General features: G+C 43.9%; 1 protein-coding gene across 4 annotated transcripts in view; it reads left to right on the top strand.

Moving 5' to 3' along the window:
- The window catches only part of MCM9 (minichromosome maintenance 9 homologous recombination repair factor), a 113,914-nt gene that overhangs the window by 40,400 nt on the left and 53,292 nt on the right, over positions 1 to 20,222 (top strand). For 3 of the 4 annotated variants that reach the window (XM_040350317.1, XM_040350315.1, XM_040350316.1), the window contains one exon: positions 3,543 to 3,662. In XM_040350317.1, coding sequence (XP_040206251.1) covers positions 3,543 to 3,662 — 120 coding nt within the window. Of the gene's footprint in view, positions 1 to 3,542; positions 3,663 to 20,085; positions 20,178 to 20,222 lie in introns of those variants that run through there. The other variant, XM_040350318.1, reaches the window with a different exon arrangement.

Below are 20,222 nucleotides of genomic sequence, written 5' to 3'. Positions count from 1 at the left end.
CTAGTAGGGGCCTTGAAGGACCTGGAGGACCAAAATGTTGTCCTCAGAGTCCCAAAAGTGGAAGAAAAGAAGGGGTTTTACTCCCATATTTTCGTGGTAAGGAAACCTTCTGGGAAGTACAGGTTAATCCTAAACCTAAAACCACTGAACAGGTCAGTTGCGTACAAGAGATTCCGTATGGAGTAAATTTTTTCGGTCAGGGCCCTCCTACCTCAGAATTGCTTTATGGTCTCCCTGGACCTCAGAGACGTGTACCTGCACGTACCCATTGCAGAGGGGTCTCAGGAGTTTCTGCGTCTAGCGATAGACTTAGGAACAACGGTGGTGCACCTCCAGTTCCAGGCCTTGCCATTCGGTCTATCCTCCTCGCCCCGCGTGTTCACAAAGGTCCTGGCGGAACCTATAGCCTTTCTGCGGCTCCAGGGGGTAGGCATAATAGCATACTTGGACGACCTGCTTCTTTTTGCGGCATCGCCAGAACAACTATGCAGGGACCTGGAGTTAACCAAGAAGACCCTTACGGCTCTAGGGTGGCTGTTAAACTAAGACAAGTCCAGCCTAATACCCTCTCAACGCATTCCGTATTTAGGGTACCTTTTGGACTCCACCCTTTTAAGGGTCTTTCTCCCCTTAGAGAAGGCTCTGAAATTGGACAGGGCGATAGCTGCCCTTCAGGGCAGTCATCAGGTGTCAATCAGATCCCTGATGTCAACATTGGGTTTGTTAACCTCCACCCTCCCGGCTGTCCAGTGGGCAGGTTCTCACTTTCGGGCCCTGCAGGCCTTCCTGCTAAAGATCTGGGATCACAGCATAGAACGACTAGACATCCTAGTACAGGTCCCATCCCACGTAAAGAGGTCTCTCTGGTGGTGGAGAAAAATCTCCAATTTGTCGCAAGGTCGACTGTGGCATATTCCTTTTCCACAGGTTGTTACCACAGACGCAAGCGGCAGGGGCTGGGGGGCTCACCTGGGGTCACTTCCAGCGCAAGGCCTCTGGAAAAGTGCAGAGCTGAAAAATTCCTCCAACTGGAAGGAACTGAGGGCGGTCGGTATAGCCCTCATATTCTTCCAGGAGAAGCTGCAGGGGCACCACGTCCAGGTGAGGTCAGACAATGTCTCGGCCGTGGCCTATTTGAACAAACAGGGTGGCACCAGGTGCATAGCTCTCTCGGCCATAACAGCAGAGATTTTTCACTGGGCAGAGGCGAACACCCTATCCCTGTCAGCTGTTTTCCTAAAAGAAATAGAAAACAGTACAGCGGATTTCCTCAGCCGAAGCCAACTAAGAGAGGGCGAATGGGCCCTCAATCAGGAAGTCTAACATCTCCTGGTCAAGAAGTGGGGTGCTCCGGAGATAGACCTCTTTGCGTCCAGAGCAAACGCAAAAACCCCTTGTTTTTTCTCTCAGAACAGGGGGGAGGGAACAAGAGGGGTAGATGCCTTGTCCCAAACCTGGCACTTCAGGATTTGCTACGCGTTCCCTCCGCCAGTCCTTCTACCTCTGGTTCTAAGGAAGTTTCAACTGGAGAAGACTTCGCTAATTCTAGTTGCGCCCCACTGGCCCAAGAGGGCTTGGTTCTCGGTCCTCAAGCAACTGACCGTAGAACCCCCCTTTTTTCTGCCACTACGAGAGGATCTCCTCTCGCAGGGACCAGTACTCTGCCCCCAGGTGCACAGGTGGAACCTGGCGGCATGGCTACTGAAGAGACCTTACTGAGATCTAGAGGGTTTTCAGAGAAGCTAACTGCCACTCCTTCTTAACAGCAGAAAAAAGGAGACTCGTTCTATCTATAGAAAGGTCTGGCTTCGCTTCAATGCGTGGTGCCGAGAGGGTTCTTTTTCAGTACAGAGCTCCACATCCGTTTTGGAGTTTCTCCAGTGTGGGGCAGATAAGGGGTTATCAGTGAGTACCCTAAAGGGTCAGGTCTCAGCCCTTAGCGATATCTAGAAAGACCTCTGGCCGCAGATCCTTGGATAATTAGGTTCTTTAAGACTTTGTCCAGACAGAAGCCTTCTCAGGGACCCCCCTTCCCCAAGTGGGATCTTTCGTTAGTTTTACAGGTGCTAACAGGGTTGCCTTTTGAACCGTTAGACAAATGTTTGTTAAGAGATTTAACGTTAAAAACAGTCTTTTTAGTTGGTGACCACTGCCAGGAGAGTCAGCGAGTTGGAAGCCCTGTCCATACGACCTCCTTTCTGTGTTATTTTCCCGGATCGGGTTGTTTTTAAAACCGATCCGGCCTTTCTGCCTAAAGTTGCTTCTAAGTTTCATAGAAGCCAGGAGGTTGTATTGCCTTCGTTTTGTTCCAATCCCTCAGGTGAGAAGGAATTCAGGTTTAGTACACTAGATGTCAGGAGATGCATCCTACAGTACTTGGAGCTGACTCAAAGTTTTAGGAAGTCAGACTCTTTATTTGTTTTGTTTTCCGGGGACAGAAAGCGTCTCGACGCACAATTGCTAGATGGCTTAGATTAGTTATTGGGCAGGCTTATTCCTTGACTGGTAGGGAAGTCCCTACAGGAATAAAGGCACACTCTACTCGAGCAGTGGCTACTTCTCAGGCTGAAAGGGCTGGAGCGACGCCTGATCAAATATGCAGAGCCGCAACTTGGTCCAGCTACGCCACCTTCGTCAAGCATTATAGAGTAGACTTGGTGTCAGCAGGCGAACAAGCTTTTGGGAGAAAAGTCTTGCAAGCCGTGGTCCCACCCTAATTGTAAGTACTCGATTATCCTCTCTATTGTGGCTGTCCTGAAAGACGGATAGGGAAAAATGGAGTTGCACTTACCGGTAACATCCTTTCCAGTAGTCTTTCAGGACAGCCCTGGTTACCCACCCGAAGATTGGAGTGATTGTCTTTAGTCCAGGAACATAGTATGACATTGATGTTTAATTATGGATTACTAACATGTTCTTGTGTCTCCCCAGCGGACCGAAGGTGCTCGTAAAAAACTGAGGTCTGGCAGGGGGAGGAGAGAATTTGAAGGCTGTGCAGTGTTTCCTACAGGAAGAGGAGGAGCCTATCTCTCTATTGTGGCTGTCCTGAAAGACTACTGGAAAGGACGTTACCGGTAAGTGTAACTCCATTTTTTTTTTTTTCATTTGCTCATTTTAGGGGGAGGGGGGGAGTGGGCACCCAATTTTGACAGGTTCCCACTTCAGTTCCGACCACCTAGGCGGTCGGAAAAAGAAGTTGTCCGCCCTCCCTGCAGTCTTCTGGGACACCGATAGGTCAACAGCTACAGTTTTTGTAGCTGCTTTTATTATTTTCTCAGGAGACTGGAACATTCAAATCACTTTAAAGAAATACAATTTTTATAAGAAACATAGATTCCTTTTAGGGTTCACTCACACTGTCAATGTTAATCAGTTCCGAGTGCAGTTCACCATCTTGGGCCAATTTGCTTGTGTCTGCTCTTCATAAGTTTAGTAAAATGTTTGTGAAATCATGCAAAAGCTGTTCTATGGCCAGCTTAAAGTGAAAGAAAGTTCAGGCTACAACTAACAAAGGTTGTTTTTTTTTTTTTTTTTTTTATAAGGGGAATCCCATCTCTTGTTAGTTGGAGACCCTGGCACGGGTAAATCTCAGTTTTTGAAATATGCAGTGAAGATAACACCAAGATCAGTTCTGACAGCAGGCATAGGATCAACCAGTGCAGGTAAGTGTGGCTCCTTTGTTCGCTTTAAGGATAGATCTTACAGGATATAAACTGAATCAAATTTCTACAAGCGCTGCCAAGTACAATTAATCGAAGATCGATGCTTTTAAAGTAGAACTCTGGCCTCCCAGGTGTGCGTATGGGTTTTATCTTCTCCCCTTCTATATAACCCTTCCCACATAAGGAGTACCTCATATTTTTTTGTTTTTGTTTTTGTCTGAAGGTGATGGTCACTGCTTTTGTAGCTTTTCACATGTTACCAGATTCTCAACTGTTCCAGCAGGGATCAGATTGGTGCTATCCAGATCTATTACTACATCTGTATTGGCTCAGAAGAATGGTACCTGGACTCTGCATTGGGGGGAAAACTGATTAGCGATGGACTCTGCGTATACAGAATTCTGTGCTATAATAACTGACAAGATGTTTCCAGCACAGTGCTATATAGGTCCAGGACACCCCAGCAAGGGGGGATCAAGTCCCCAAGGGTCCTACTGTATGTGATACATTGCTTGCCATAATGGGTAAAGACTGGTTCCCTATTTAAAAAAAATATGTTGTCAGATAGGCAGGGCTTTGTGGCAGTGGCTGTATTGCTGGCATAGGTATAAGCCGGGTTGTCTCCTAGGGTAACCAGCACTTTTTTGTTTTTTTGCACAGTGCCCTCTTAGCTGATTGGGACTGCTATTAGCACAAGTCCCATTATTGATATCAGTAGGTTATCAGTCTTCAAAACGACAGAGAGCTGGGAACACAGGGGGAAGGCTCACAGGTACCTCCTTCGAGTCAGAAAGACTTGACGTAGAACTTCCCCCGGGGGTTTGGGGGTCTCAAGTGGTTTTGAGCTCCTGACCTTAACAGGTACTTTAGCTACCTCTGGGACACCTCCCTATGTAACGAAGTAGGAAGAGGCAGATGATGGTCGCCCTGAGGATGAAGTAGAAGCCTAATTTTCTGATGATTCTGGGCCAGATTCATAGAGATCTGCGGCGGCGTAACATATCGTCTTTACGTTACACCGCCGCAAGTTTTCAGTGCAAGTGCCTGATTCACCAAGCACTTGCGTGTAAACTTACGGCGGTGTAACGTAAAGCCGTCCGGCGCAAGCCCGCCTAATTCAAATGGGGCGTGTACCATTTAAATTAGGCGCACTCCCGCGCCGAACGTTCTGCGAATGCTCCGTTCGGAATTTTCCCGCCGTGCTTTGCGCGAAATTACGGCGCCCCGACGTGTTTTTTGAACGGCGACGTGCGTAACGTAATTTCGTATTCCCGGACGTCTTACGCAAAAAAAATTAAAATTCGACGCGAAAAACCGACGTGAGAGAATGCGACGAACGCGCGTACCTTCGTGGATCGCCGTAATCGGCTAATTTGCATACCCGACGCTGGAAAACGACGCAAACTCCACCCAGCGGCCGCCGGAGAATTACACCTAAGATCCGAAGGCGTACAAAAGGGGAAATGAATCTGCGCTACGGACAATTTAAATTGAAATGACGAAGGGATGTAGGGAATGAAATGAAATAAATAAATATTACAGTGGCAGCCCCTGCATGAAAAAACTCCACCTAGATGGAGAAGATGCAATGGGTGTAAATAGCAGGTGGCGGCGCCTACTTAAGTGTAAAAATAAATATTGTAAATAAATAACAAACCAATTTGTCCACCTAAGTGGTGGAATTAACATGTGATAGTGCCTATCCAAATAAATACATATATAAAGAGAAATATAAAATAAATATATATATATATATATATGTGCAATACAATGCTGGTGGTTATTCTTAAATACAAAAAAAATACAAACAGTGTGTATCAAAAACAAGTTCAGTTTCCAATGTTGCTTCATGCAAAAAATAAATAAAGTGCTGCGTGCTTCATGCAGATACAGGCTTATGCTGCAAGCCTTCAGTGGATCACTCAGTGCTCTCCCCCAATGGTCTCGCACACACCGAATCCAATTACCCCTACAGGGGTAACAGGCTCTCACAATAAGTATCCGTACTGCTAGGACTGCCAGGACTTTTCATGCATAAACTTTCAGCCGCTCATAGAGGAGATAAATGAAGCGCCCAATAGCGTGATACCGTTTTATAAATGAAGTATAATACTTAAATTCATATAAACAAGGTACTCACATTTGACACAAGGGTAAAAAAGCCTTAAAACAGAGTGCTGTAGCTCAGAGGTGCGATCGCTCTACCGGTTTCGTCTCTCTGACGTCATCTGGAGCGCGCATTTTTTGTATTTAAGAATATCCACCAGCATTGTATTGCACATATATGAAAAAAAAAAGGAGTGGAGTTGCGCTAAAAATTGTGTGACTTATCAAATTAAATAGTGAGCACTATAAAGTCCCAAGGAAGAGAAGAAAAATCTTCTTTAGACAAATGTAAATTGTGTAAAAGTTCTGTGAATAATTAAATTCCATATGGAATCACAACGTGAAGAGACATCTGGATCACTGCTCCCTGAAAATGCTGACCCTTACCGGATTTTCAGATCCAAATGGATCAAGCCGAGCAAGTAGCCAAACACCTGGGCTGCACAGGAGATCTGAATCTTGATACGGTCTTCCCAGCAGTCCGTCAGTGGAACATCCAGAAAGTAAACAAAAATAAAACTAGATAGTGTGATATTGTCTGGTAATCGCACACAAATTCTCCCCCTGTGACTGGCAGACGGACAGTGTGACATGCAAACCACCACCAAAATACACACTGACCCTTACCAGAGCCCTGGATCTAGATAGATCAAAACCGCAAGGGGGATATAGGCAGCCAATGGAAAAGATCTTCTCTCAAAACAGTCCTCGGATTCACCAGGCAATCAACAGTCATGGAGAAGAAAAGCTCACAATGGTGTGATAACGCTTAAAGCATTTATTAAATAAACGTAGCACACTTACATAAGTAACTCTAAAAACAGCATAAAGGATCCGGCCGGTAGTAGAACGTGTAGTCCTCAAATCTCGGTGACGTCAGTACGTCTCCTCCCGACGTTTCGTCTAATCAGACTTGCTCACGGGTAGTGAGGAGGCGTCCTGCGTCACCGCTTAAGTACATGTAAAGAGGCGGATCCGGCTATGCCAGTAATGGACACACGTCTCAGGTGATCTTCCGTCCGCCATCTTAACTCAGGGAAAGGGAAAGGGCAAATATAAAAACAGCCTGGAGATGCCCGGAGACTGAGGTAGCGAGGAGGAAAACTGCATAGGCCAATCAAATCACCTCCCATGCATCCCAAAGTCCCTGGAAAACGCAAAATCCAGGTACAAAAAAAATGTTTAAGATTAAAAATTAAAAATTGAAAAAATGCAAAGATATTTTCAATACAACCCGAACGGGAGAAGTAGGAAAACGTAAAAAATAATAACAGCATAGTTGACTCATGATTGTAAATGTATGCTAAGCCAAATATGTTTAAGCAAAAACACGGTGAAAACCAAAGCTGTGGACTGCGGTGTGTGTGATTGCAACGCCACTACACCGCAGAAAAGATGTTATTGCAACATGTCACAGCAATTAGCATTGTCAAATTGATAACAAATCAATCTGACAAAGACACCATGACGCCCACTTTAATAGAAATATATGTGCAAATGTAAATTGAACATATATAATCAAAAAACAAATTTAAAAAATGATATACCCAATTAAATATATGGTAAATCACATATATAAATGATGGCTTATCTAGGCACCTGAGACCTATGTCCACAGCACAATAAAACATCATTCGGGCAATAATCAATGCCCTCATGAAATGCATAAAATAAATAGACAGAATATAAAAAGAATATAAAAACACAAAGATCATATGTATTATAAACCCCAACAGTAATCATTTTAGACCCACTATACACAATGGGCCACCAAAGCTGTCACCAACAGCATCTGGCCAGGGCTCCCATGATTTTAGATTAAGGGAGGATGAAGACCAGGAATATGGAACAGAGGCATGTGGCACTGAAGATTTAACCTGGAACCAGGAGTTGTCAATGAAGCAGTTCACATCCACTTCGATGTTTAAACCATGCGGTTCATAACATTTTAATGTGTGCACCCACAACATTTCAGTTCTTGAGATACTCCTTACAAGGTCACTGCCTCTCCAATGCGCCTGAAATTTGTCTATCCCCATACAAATAATGCCCTTAGGGTCTTTATTATGGGCCACCAAAAAATGTTTGGACACTGAGTGGTCAAGGTAGCCATTCATAATATTGGTTATATGCTCATTCAGGCGTATTTGGAGTGAACGCTTTGTCCTGCCTACGTATTGAAGGCCGCAAGGGCATTGCAGTAAATAAATAACACCTGTACTAGAGCAAGTAATGAATGACTCGATGGGAAAGGTCTTAGATGAATGTCTGGAGGAAAAACTCGTGGTCCTTTTTGAAATTACTGTGTTGACAGCACAGACCTGGCACCTCCCACATTTAAAGAAACCCACGAGACCTGACAAAAACATTGATTGGATCTTGGGAGGATCCAAGACATTGGGTGATAATTTGTCTTTAAGGGATGTGGAGCCCCTGAATACCACTCTCGGCTTTTCAGGGAGAATGGCACTCAGGGTCTTGTCACTTCTGAGTACGTGCCAGTGCCTAGACACAATATGTCTGACACTGGCATGTTGACAAGAGTAGTCTGTGATAAAGGGAGCTTTATAGTTGACCAATTGGTCAGCTTTTGGCTTGGTCTGGAGTAAATCCTCTCGCCTGGTACCTGTGACCAAATCCAGAGTTTCCACAAGAGAATCCCGGCCATATCCCTTTTCCAAAAAACGCTGTGTCAGAACATTCGCTTGTTCAGAAAAAGTGCTCTGCTCACTACAATTCCTTTTTAGTCTGAGGAATTGTCCCTTAGGAACCGCTCCAAGCCATGAGGCGTGATGACAGCTGTCATGTGGGATGAACGAATTCCTATCTGTGGTTTTAAAATGAGTGGAAGTGATAAACCTTCCTTCCTTCACAGAGATAGACAGATCTAGAAAATTAATGCTGTCTCTGCTGGCCTCATATTTGAGGACAATGCCTCTGTTGTTAACATTGAGGAAAGACATAAACTCGGATAACTCCTTTTCAGAGCCTCTCCACAGGAGGAGGATGTCATCGATGTATCTGGCCCACAGCATAATCTGGGGCCTAGAGACAACATCGACGACATCCTCCTCCCACTTGGCCATAAACAAATTGGCCAAGCTGGGGGCGTATTTGGCCCCCATGGCAACTCCCCTATCTTGCCGATAAAATTGGCCATCATGCCAGAAAAAGTTATGGGAAGCTGCAAATTGCAGTAGTTCCATAATAAATGAAATCTGGACTTCGGGGAGCTCAGAATCCCTATCCAAATAATAACCCACTGCCTCGAGACCCAAGTTGTGCGGAATCACCGTGTAGAGTGACGTGACGTCAGCTGTCACAAGAAAAAGGCCTGGAGATGGTAGTAAGTCAGTCAAGATGTTGATGACCTGTCTGGTGTCTTTCAAAAAAGACGGCATGTTTCTTACTAAGGGTTGTAAAAAGAAATCTATGTATTTGCCCACCCGGGACGTCACGGAATCTATACCGCTAATTATCGGGCGTCCCCGGGGGGCAAATGGGGTCTTTGTGCACCTTGGGCAAATAATACATAATGGGGACCCGTGGGGCCTTGGGTACCAAAAAGGCCTTCTCTTTTCTATTAAAATATTCAGACGAAAGCCCTTATTGACCAATTTTACAAGAGATTTTTTGTACTTATCACCCGGGTTGAGCGGGAGGCGAGTATAGGTATCTCCATCGCTGAGGATGCGTTGCATCTCTGCCAAATAATCTACTTTATTGAGAACCACTATACCCCCCCCCCCTTATCAGCGGGGCGTATAACAATGTTCCTATTGTCACTCAGTGACTTGATACCGTCCTCCAATTGTTATTTACATCTCACTTTTCTAACATTGAGATTCTCCAGGTCTTTAAGAACCAAATCTTTAAACACTCTCAAGGAGGCGGGCATATGGCCAGGAGGATTGTAGGTGGATGCATTACTCAAACCTGAATGAACATAGTTAGAGACTAATGTATTGGAGGGGTTGAAAGGGTTAGAGGACACATAACATTGGATGTTGAGTTTGCGCACAAACTTATGAACATCCATGTATGTTTTGAATTTGCTGATGTTTTTGGGTGGGGCATATTTCAAACCCTTGTCAAGCACACATAATTCTGAATGAGTTAATGAATGAGAACTGAGGTTAAAAATACCCGTCCCAATTACATTTTGGGCCTTTTTGGACTGAGTATGTCGTCCCCCTCTAGTCCCTCTTTTAAGTCTGCCAGTCTTTTGGTTCCCTGTCCGGCCCTGGGAAAACCCCAATTAGACTGGGAGTGAATGATTGGCTGATTCGGGTAACCCAACTCATAAGGTCCTAAGGTTTGGGCCTGACTGGAAGTAGGGATGGGGAAAAACTTATCACCCTCAAAGTTCTCAAAATCCCCCAAAGGGAGGAAGCTATTCTGGGTGGAAACATAATCAGGTTCAAAAGTCCCTGTATAATGTGTAATATCCGTGTCCCTCTGTCTCTGTGTCACATTAGGATGTGACCCTATGCCATATTGAGGAATATGGTTCATATTGGGTGGTTGGACCTGACTCACACTATAGTTCGGAAGATAACCAGGAGGTGGGACACTGTACATACCTCGGTTACGAGGAGCAGGTGCAGCGAGTGGTGCCACCGTGTTATGCCCCCATGGATGAGAATAATAGCTAAGCGGTGGGCCAATTTGGCCACGTTGATTGATCCCTCTCACAGGGTTGGAACCATAAGAGACCACAGGTTTCTTTACCCTATGTTGGCCCTTGGGGGTATTATTGGTTTTGGTGCGAACTGCACCAACTCTCCCAGGGTGCCCCTTAGGAATAGCAATTGGATTGGCAATAGAATTAGGTATGGTAACATCCATAACTGGAGCCGCCATACCACTGGCCTCGGCCAGTAATTTTCTTTGCCATTCAAACACAGTATTGTTTTGGTAGTCACCAAAGTCTCTGTTGAATTTACAAGTACTTTGATGAGTGTGGACTCAGTTTATTGAAATTTTTGGGGGATCGTAAGACCGCAAAACTAAAACGGTTAGATGATGAAATTAAACTTATTCAAGAAAAACTAACCCCTTTTTATGTCCAGTGAGGAATACTCTGATAGATCTAAAAATCTGTTACGAATCCTGGAGAAGGAAGAAAAGGAACAAAAAATAAAAAAAAAGAAAAAATTCAACAGAGACTTTGGTGACTACCAAAACAATACTGTGTTTGAATGGCAAAGAAAATTACTGGCCGAGGCCAGTGGTATGGCGGCTCCAGTTATGGATGTTACCATACCTAATTCTATTGCCAATCCAATTGCTATTCCTAAGGGGCACCCTGGGAGAGTTGGTGCAGTTCGCACCAAAACCAATAATACCCCCAAGGGCCAACATAGGGTAAAGAAACCTGTGGTCTCTTATGGTTCCAACCCTGTGAGAGGGATCAATCAACGTGGCCAAATTGGCCCACCGCTTAGCTATTATTCTCATCCATGGGGGCATAACACGGTGGCACCACTCGCTGCACCTGCTCCTCGTAACCGAGGTATGTACAGTGTCCCACCTCCTGGTTATCTTCCGAACTATAGTGCGAGTCAGGTCCAACCACCCAATATGAACCATATTCCTCAATATGGCATAGGGTCACATCCTAATGTGACACAGAGACAGAGGGACACGGATATTACACATTATACAGGGACTTTTGAACCTGATTATAATGTTTCCACCCAGAATAGCTTCCTCCCTTTGGGGGATTTTGAGAACTTTGAGGGTAATAAGTTTTTCCCCATCCCTACTTCCAGTCAGGCCCAAACCTTAGGACCTTATGAGTTGGGTTACCCGAATCAGCCAATCATTCACTCCCAGTCTAATTGGGGTTTTCCCAGGGCCGGACAGGGAACCAAAAGACTGGCAGAATTAAGAGGGACTAGAGGGGGACGACATACTCAGTCCAAAAAGGCCCAAAACGTAATTGGGACGGTTATTTTTAACCTCAGTTCTCATTCATTAACTCATTCAGAATTATGTGTGCTTGACAAGGGTTTGAAATATGCCCCACCCAAAAACATCAGCAAATTCAAAACATACATGGATGTTCATAAGTTTGTGCGCAAACTCAACATCCAACGTTGTGTCCTCTAACCCTTTCAACCCCTCCAATACATTAGTCTCTAACTATGTTCATTCAGGTTTGAGTAATGCATCCACCTACAATCCTCCTGGCCATATGCCCGCCTCCTTGAGAGTGTTTAAAGATTTGGTTCTTAAAGACCTGGAGAATCTCAACGTTAGAAAAGTGAGATGTAAATAACAATTGGAGGACGGTATCAAGTCACTGAGTGACAATAGGAACATTGTTATACGCCCCGCTGATAAGGGGGGGGGGGTATAGTGGTTCTCAATAAAGTAGATTATTTGGCAGAGATGCAACGCATCCTCAGCGATGGAGATACCTATACTCGCCTCCCGCTCAACCCGGGTGATAAGTACAAAAAATCTCTTGTAAAATTGGTCAATAAGGGCTTTCGTCTGAATATTTTAAATAGAAAAGAGAAGGCCTTTTTGGTACCCAAGGCCCCACGGGTCCCCATTATGTATTATTTGCCCAAGGTGCACAAAGACCCCATTTGCCCCCCGGGACGCCCGATAATTAGCGGTATAGATTCCGTGACGTCCCGGGTGGGCAAATACATAGATTTCTTTTTACAACCCTTAGTAAGAAACATGCCGTCTTTTTTGAAAGACACCAGACAGGTCATCAACATCTTGACTGACTTACTACCATCTCCAGGCCTTTTTCTTGTGACAGCTGACGTCACGTCACTCTACACGGTGATTCCGCACAACTTGGGTCTCGAGGCAGTGGGTTATTATTTGGATAGGGATTCTGAGCTCCCCGAAGTCCAGATTTCATTTATTATGGAACTACTGCAATTTGCAGCTTCCCATAACTTTTTCTGGCATGATGGCCAATTTTATCGGCAAGATAGGGGAGTTGCCATGGGGGCCAAATACGCCCCCAGCTTGGCCAATTTGTTTATGGCCAAGTGGGAGGAGGATGTCGTCGATGTTGTCTCTAGGCCCCAGATTATGCTGTGGGCCAGTTACATCGATGACATCCTCCTCCTGTGGAGAGGCTCTGAAAAGGAGTTATCCGAGTTTATGTCTTTCCTCAATGTTAACAACAGAGGCATTGTCCTCAAATATGAGGCCAGCAGAGACCGCATTAATTTTCTAGATCTGTCTATCTCTGTGAAGGAAGGAAGGTTTATCACTTCCACTCATTTTAAAACCACAGATAGGAATTCGTTCATCCCACATGACAGCTGTCATCACGCCTCATGGCTTGGAGCGGTTCCTAAGGGACAATTCCTCAGACTAAAAAGGAATTGTAGTGAGCAGAGCACTTTTTCTGAACAAGCGAATGTTCTGACACAGCGTTTTTTGGAAAAGGGATATGGCCGGGATTCTCTTGTGGAAACTCTGGATTTGGTCACAGGTACCAGGCGAGAGGATTTACTCCAGACCAAGCCAAAAGCTGACCAATTGGTCAACTATAAAGCTCCCTTTATCACAGACTACTCTTGTCAACATGCCAGTGTCAGACATATTGTGTCTAGGCACTGGCACGTACTCAGAAGTGACAAGACCCTGAGTGCCATTCTCCCTGAAAAGCCGAGAGTGGTATTCAGGGGCTCCACATCCCTTAAAGACAAATTATCACCCAATGTCTTGGATCCTCCCAAGATCCAATCAATGTTTTTGTCAGGTCTCGTGGGTTTCTTTAAATGTGGGAGGTGCCAGGTCTGTGCTGTCAACACAGTAATTTCAAAAAGGACCACAAGTTTTTCCTCCAGACATTCATCTAAGACCTTTCCCATCGAGTCATTCATTACTTGCTCTAGTACAGGTGTTATTTATTTACTGCAATGCCCTTGCGGCCTTCAATACGTAGGCAGGACAAAGCGTTCACTCCAAATACGCCTGAATGAGCATATAACCAATATTATGAATGGCTACCTTGACCACTCAGTGTCCAAACATTTTTTGGTGGCCCATAATAAAGACCCTAAGGGCATTATTTGTATGGGGATAGACAAATTTCAGGCGCATTGGAGAGGCAGTGACCTTGTAAGGAGTATCTCAAGAACTGAAATGTTGTGGGTGCACACATTAAAATGTTATGAACCGCATGGTTTAAACATCGAAGTGGATGTGAACTGCTTCATTGACAACTCCTAGTTCCAGGTTAAATCTTCAGTGCCACATGCCTCTGTTCCATATTCCTGGTCTTCATCCTCCCTTAATCTAAAATCATGGGAGCCCTGGCCAGATGCTGTTGGTGACAGCTTTGGTGGCCCATTGTGTATAGTGGGTCTAAAATGATTACTGTTGGGGTTTATAATACATATGATCTTTGTGTTTTTATATTCTTTTTATATTCTGTCTATTTATTTTATGCATTTCATGAGGGCATTGATTATTGCCCGAATGATGTTTTATTGTGCTGTGGACATAGGTCTCAGGTGCCTAGATAAGCCATCATTTATATATGTGATTTACCATATATTTAATTGGGTATATCATTTTTTAAATTTGTTTTTTGATTATATATGTTCAATTTACATTTGCACATATATTTCTATTAAAGTGGGCGTCATGGTGTCTTTGTCAGATTGATTTGTTATCAATTTGACAATGCTAATTGCTGTGACATGTTGCAATAACATCTTTTCTGCGGTGTAGTGGCGTTGCAATCACACACACCGCAGTCCACAGCTTTGGTTTTCACCGTGTTTTTGCTTAAACATATTTGGCTTAGCATACATTTACAATCATGAGTCAACTATGCTGTTATTATTTTTTATGTTTTCCTACTTCTCCCGTTCGGGTTGTATTGAAAATATCTTTGCATTTTTTTAATTTTTAATCTTAAAAAAAAAATTTGTACCTGGATTTTGCGTTTTCCAGGGACTTTGGGATGCATGGGAGGTGATTTGATTGGCCTATGCAGTTTTCCTCCTCGCTACCTCAGTCTCCGGGCATCTCCAGGCTGTTTTTATATTTGCCCTTTCCCTTTCCCTGAGTTAAGATGGCGGACGGAAGATCACCTGAGATGTGTGTCCATTACTGGCTTAGCCGGCTCCGCCTCTTTACATGTACTTAAGCGGTGACGCAGGACGCCTCCTCACTACCCGTGAGCAAGTCTGATTAGACGAAACGTCGGGAGGAGACGTACTGACGTCACCGAGATTTGAGGACTACACGTTCTACTACCGGCCGGATCCTTTATGCTGTGTTTAGAGTTACTTATGTAAGTGTGCTACGTTTATTTAATAAATGCTTTAAGCGTTATCACACCATTGTGAGCTTTTCTTCTCCATGACTGTTGATTGCCTGGTGAATCCGAGGACTGTTTTGAGAGAAGATCTTTTCCATTGGCTGCCTATATCCCCCTTGCGGTTTTGATCTATCTAGATCCAGGGCTCTGGTAAGGGTCAGTGTGTATTTTGGTGGTGGTTTGCATGTCACACTGTCCGTCTGCCAGTCACAGGGGGAGAATTTGTGTGTGATTACCAGACTATCACACTATCTAGTTTTATTTTTGTTTACTTTCTGGATGTTCCACTGACGGACTGCTGGGAAGACCGTATCAAGATTCAGATCTCCTGTGCAGCCCAGGTGTTTGGCTACTTGCTCGGCTTGATCCATTTGGATCTGAAAATCCGGTAAGGGTCAGCATTTTCAGGGAGCAGTGATCCAGATGTCTCTTCACGTTGTGATTCCATATGGAATTTAATTATTCACAGAACTTTTACACAATTTACATTTGTCTAAAGAAGATTTTTCTTCTCTTCCTTGGGACTTTATAGTGCTCACTATTTAATTTGATAAGTCACACAATTTTTAGCGCAACTCCACTCCTTTTTTTCATAGTATTTTTTGTTTGTATAAACATCTTGAGTTTGCAGCTGTTTTAGATTGTTATAGATAAGCGCACTTTTTTTACTTTTTCCATATATTGCACATATATAATATTTCTCTTTATATATTTATTTATTTATTTGGATAGGCACTATCACATGTTAATTCCACCACTTAGGTGGACATATTGGTTTGTTATTTATTTACACTTATATTTATTTTTACACTTAAGTAGGCGCCACCACCTGCTATTTACACCCATTGTACGAAGCCGTACGCCTGTCGGATCTTAGCCAAAAGCCGTCGTATCTTTGTTTGTGAATGACAAATAAAGATACGACGCGGCAAATTTGAAAGTACACCGGAGTATCAGCAGATACTCCGGCGTACTTTTTCTGTGATTCTGGCCCTCTATTTCCAAGGAACTCCAGGGTCAGGTACTAACTCAGACCCAGAAAAGGACTTTGTGAGCTTGCTCGCTGAGATGGTGCGCACTGATCTGAAGTTGTCATTTCCTCTTCATCTCTGAAGGTTCCACCCCTAGGATCAAGGCAGCCGGCACAAGATTCCCAGTCATTCCTCTTACACCCTCATCTTAAAAAGGTAGTTTATGCAGATTAGATGCACCCTGATAAGTTGTTTGCTCCAACAAAGAGATTCACTCATCTATACCCTATGGAGGAATAATTCACTATAAAGTTGCATATACCCTCAGCAGATGTAGCAATTTCTTATCTTAGCAAAAGTCTTTCATGCTCAGTAGACAACATTCCGGTGTTTAAAGGCCAAGTTCACCTTTTAAGGAAAAAATTATTGCACATATTTTTGCAAACAAAAAATTGTGCATTTGTTGTTTTTTACATGGGAATCTGCAAAGTATTTCTAGCAATTGGATCGAGGGCGCAATGTCAGGCCCCTGCACCCTCTTCCTCCAGCTTGTTGCCTGTAACTTTTGTACAGGTTTTCAGTTAGAAACCTGGAGGAAAATTCAATGGACCAAGAGTGTGTTGATTGACGCACTCAATGTTCATTGAGAACTACAAGCCCATCTTTTGCAGTGGAAGTTGAAGTAACCTGGCTCTGGAAGTCAAAAAGACCCCAGATCTCATATTTACATAAAAAAATGCAATAAAATGAAATTAAATGTCATAAAAAAAATAAAATGCCTCTTTAAGAGCTATGGGCAGAAGTGATGTTTTGACGTCGCTTCCGCCCTACAATAGTATGGAGACGGGTGGGGGCCATCTTCCCTCTCACTCATCTTCATACCAAGCCAGGGAGAGGACCCAGTCGCCTCCGCTGCTACCGACAGCTCCGGTAAGCGGCGGGGGGGGGCTCTCTCCCGCCACCGAAAAAAATGATCTTGCCGTGAATCCACCACAGAGACCACTTTTATCGGAAACCGGACAGCTCACTGAAGAAGAGGATACCGGGGTTATGGAAGCTAGCTGCTACCATAACAACGATATCCCTCTTCAAAGTGCTGATGTATATCGGCGTGAGCTGGTCCGGAAGTGGTTAACCCCAAGGTGCTCTTCGTTGTGTCCATGAGTACCCCTTGTTGGTAATGTCGGACAGTATACTATTTGTACAATGGCCTATGGTGACATTGTTACACACCTTTTATATGCCCTCCTGCACTACTACACGAGTAACCCTTATTGGTATTTGCTAATTTGCATACTGTTCTATGGCAGCCTAGGGTGTCCTATGCACAACTGGCCTTTTAAACTTTCCCATGCTGCAGTTGACCTAGTCATGGCAGATCATTCATCACTCTTCTCTGCTATTGGTCTGTGGTTCACATGTTGGTGTTGCTAACTTACCTGTGGGCTCTTAAAGGATAGCCCTTGTCATGGGCAATCTTCGCGCCTCCTTTTTATGAGGGCCTTGGGTATTTTCAGTCTTGCTTGGTCATCTTTCTCTCCTGCACTGACCATCCTTCTCTCCCCTCTCACCTCCAGAGTCCAGGTCTGACCCTTGCTGTGGCTTTTGTTCAGCTAAGGCCAATGTGGACGTGCATGCTATTTTTTCAAATGAGTTGGCATGAGGATTGGGCAAATTGCAGCCCTCCAGCTGTTGAACTACGTGTGTGACAAGACAGTTACAGACATGACTCAGAGACATAATGGGACTTGTATAAGCTGGCAGGCCACAGTTTAACTACCCCTGGTCTGAGGTCATAACTCCTTGACAGGAAGTCCTTTATGTTGTCTGCTGTTGGCCAACTTAATTCCCCTGAAGTCTTCATCCTACAACTGATCCCAGGTTTTTTCAGACAGTAGGGTCCAAATCTTGTGTCTCCTGAGGTCATGGGCTTGGATTTTGGTTTCTGTCTCCATTAGATTGGAGGATCTCCACACTGCTCTGATGCACTTTATTTTCTCTGGGATCATGTCCAAGAGGGCATCTGCCCCATACCAGATCTATACCATGGTGGTGACTTCCATGGACCACCAGATAGAAATCTTATGTCTCACAAATTACTGGAAAGCAATTGGCTTCTGACCCGAACAGAAATTCTATTCATGCCCACCATGCTCTCACCAGAATCTCTGTCTCAGGTTCGGAATGCCAAATGTGGACTTCCCTGGCCTGCAGGTTCAGCCACAAACTGAGCTGGGTTGTCTCCAGTGAATGCTCTGGTACACTTCAACCTGACCTAAGCTCTTGATCCCAGGGAAGCGACTTCCCAAAGAGTCATGGATTCCTTTCTGGTCTGTAACCGTGTTGGGCCTTGAGGACCACAACGGGTCCAATCGTGGCTTTAGCCATTCACTTCTGTGACTGCTTTCCCCTCATTCTTTTGTTGGACCTTTTTATGCAAGATGTTGCTTGCAGTAATTATTCCTGTGCTTTTTCCAGTGACTCTGGGATTTCAGTCTGAATTTCTGTCATTTCCTTTGGATTTTTCACCATCACTTTGCCTTCGAGTTGCCTTCACAAGTAAGGGGCCTTTTCTGATTCCTCATTAAGTTCCCTTTGGCACAACTTGTGGTGTGGAAAACGTGTGTTCACCAAAAGCACATGTTTATCCTTAAAAATACAGGTTTTCCGGTAACTTCAAATACATTCCAAGGATATAAATTGGGTAATCCCTAAGGTGTATTTTGCAGAGTAATCATTGCACAATGCCTGTTCCTCCCATATAAATAAGTAAGGTTGCCTACCTCAAACTTCCAACCTTAAAACTGGAGTTTAGCATAATAATAAAAATAAAAAATCCCTACAGCTGTTGTCACATCACTTACCTGTAACTGAAGTATTGTCCACATTGTGCAGGATCCTGCAGAAATCTTCATTGCAGGGATGCCTTTCCCCCCCAGACACGCATCCTCCTTACTCTTCTATTGGGAACAACTTTTGTTGATTACACTTCTTGTGATCTGGGAATGGGGGAGAGAATTCTGTGACTCGTCAGCCTCTCCCCTATTTACAGATCATGATATTTGGCTGTTAGACAATTTTTGTACTGCTGTTTTGCCTGAAGCTGGTAACCGTTACAACGCCAGCAGTTAAGAGAGAGGAGCAGGGCAAAGCATTCCAGCAGTGAAGATGTATCCAGTTGCCTGCACAACATGGGACATATATTATTACAGGTAAGTGATGTGACTAAGACTGTAGGGTTTTTTTCCACGCTAAACTTCAGCTTTATTTGATGGAAGTATTCAGAGTCCCACATGGCTGCATCGTTCATTCACAGGGTTCTGCGAATGAACAGACTACAAGTACCATCAGCCACCACTGCCAACGGCTTGTAGTTCTCAATGAACTGTGAGGGCACTGGTGAGAATCCTAGTAGTTTATTGATTTCTTCTTGCAATTAAGTAACTGCCTGCCCATCTGGGAGGTATGCTGATCGCAGGTGAAATTCTTTACAGGCTCTAGTGTAAAAAAATATATATATATAATGCAAATTTTTTACCTTAAAAAAAATGTGCTATTATTATTTGTTTTTGTTAATGGTGAACTTATCATTTAATGTGTTAACTGGACTTGGAAAATTATTTTTATTGCTCTATCTGTTTCTCTCTAAATTGTGGTTATCTTGAAAGTGGAATTGTTGCTGATGCCTTTCTTTTGAAAGGGTGACAAAACTGTCCTTGGGCTGTGTGAGTCTTCAATGTTGCCCCCCTTGAGTTGCTGCACCAACTGAAAATGGCAGAACATGACATGTAAGCAGTTGACATGGTTAAGGACTTCAAGCCCTGGCCTTTGGATAAGTCTAGATATCTCCCAATTTCTCCATACATGTTCTCTTGGCAGACCATAATTTATCCAAGCCACATGACAGTGTTTATGTCCACATCCAGTGATCCACCAGTAATTTATTTGTCACTTGCTAAATAACAAGGTAAGAAGAGCACTTTAACAGTGCTAGTAATTGTTTTAAATCTATTTTAATTTGATTGGTTTCTAGAAGTATGAATTGATGGTACAGGACGTTCAGCTTGGACGTGCAAGATAATTTTTTTTTTCTTTACTACCTGAGGATTTTTTACATTGTGGGTTACAGACTCCGTTATGATAAATTTGATCTGTATAGCCAAATGTAAC

This window comes from Rana temporaria, chromosome 4 (genome assembly GCF_905171775.1).
Source record: "Rana temporaria chromosome 4, aRanTem1.1, whole genome shotgun sequence".
In the NCBI taxonomy this organism is placed as follows: Eukaryota; Metazoa; Chordata; class Amphibia; order Anura; family Ranidae; genus Rana; species Rana temporaria.
The sequence above is the reverse complement of the archived record's forward strand: the minus strand, read 5'-3'. Positions and strand labels throughout refer to the sequence as shown.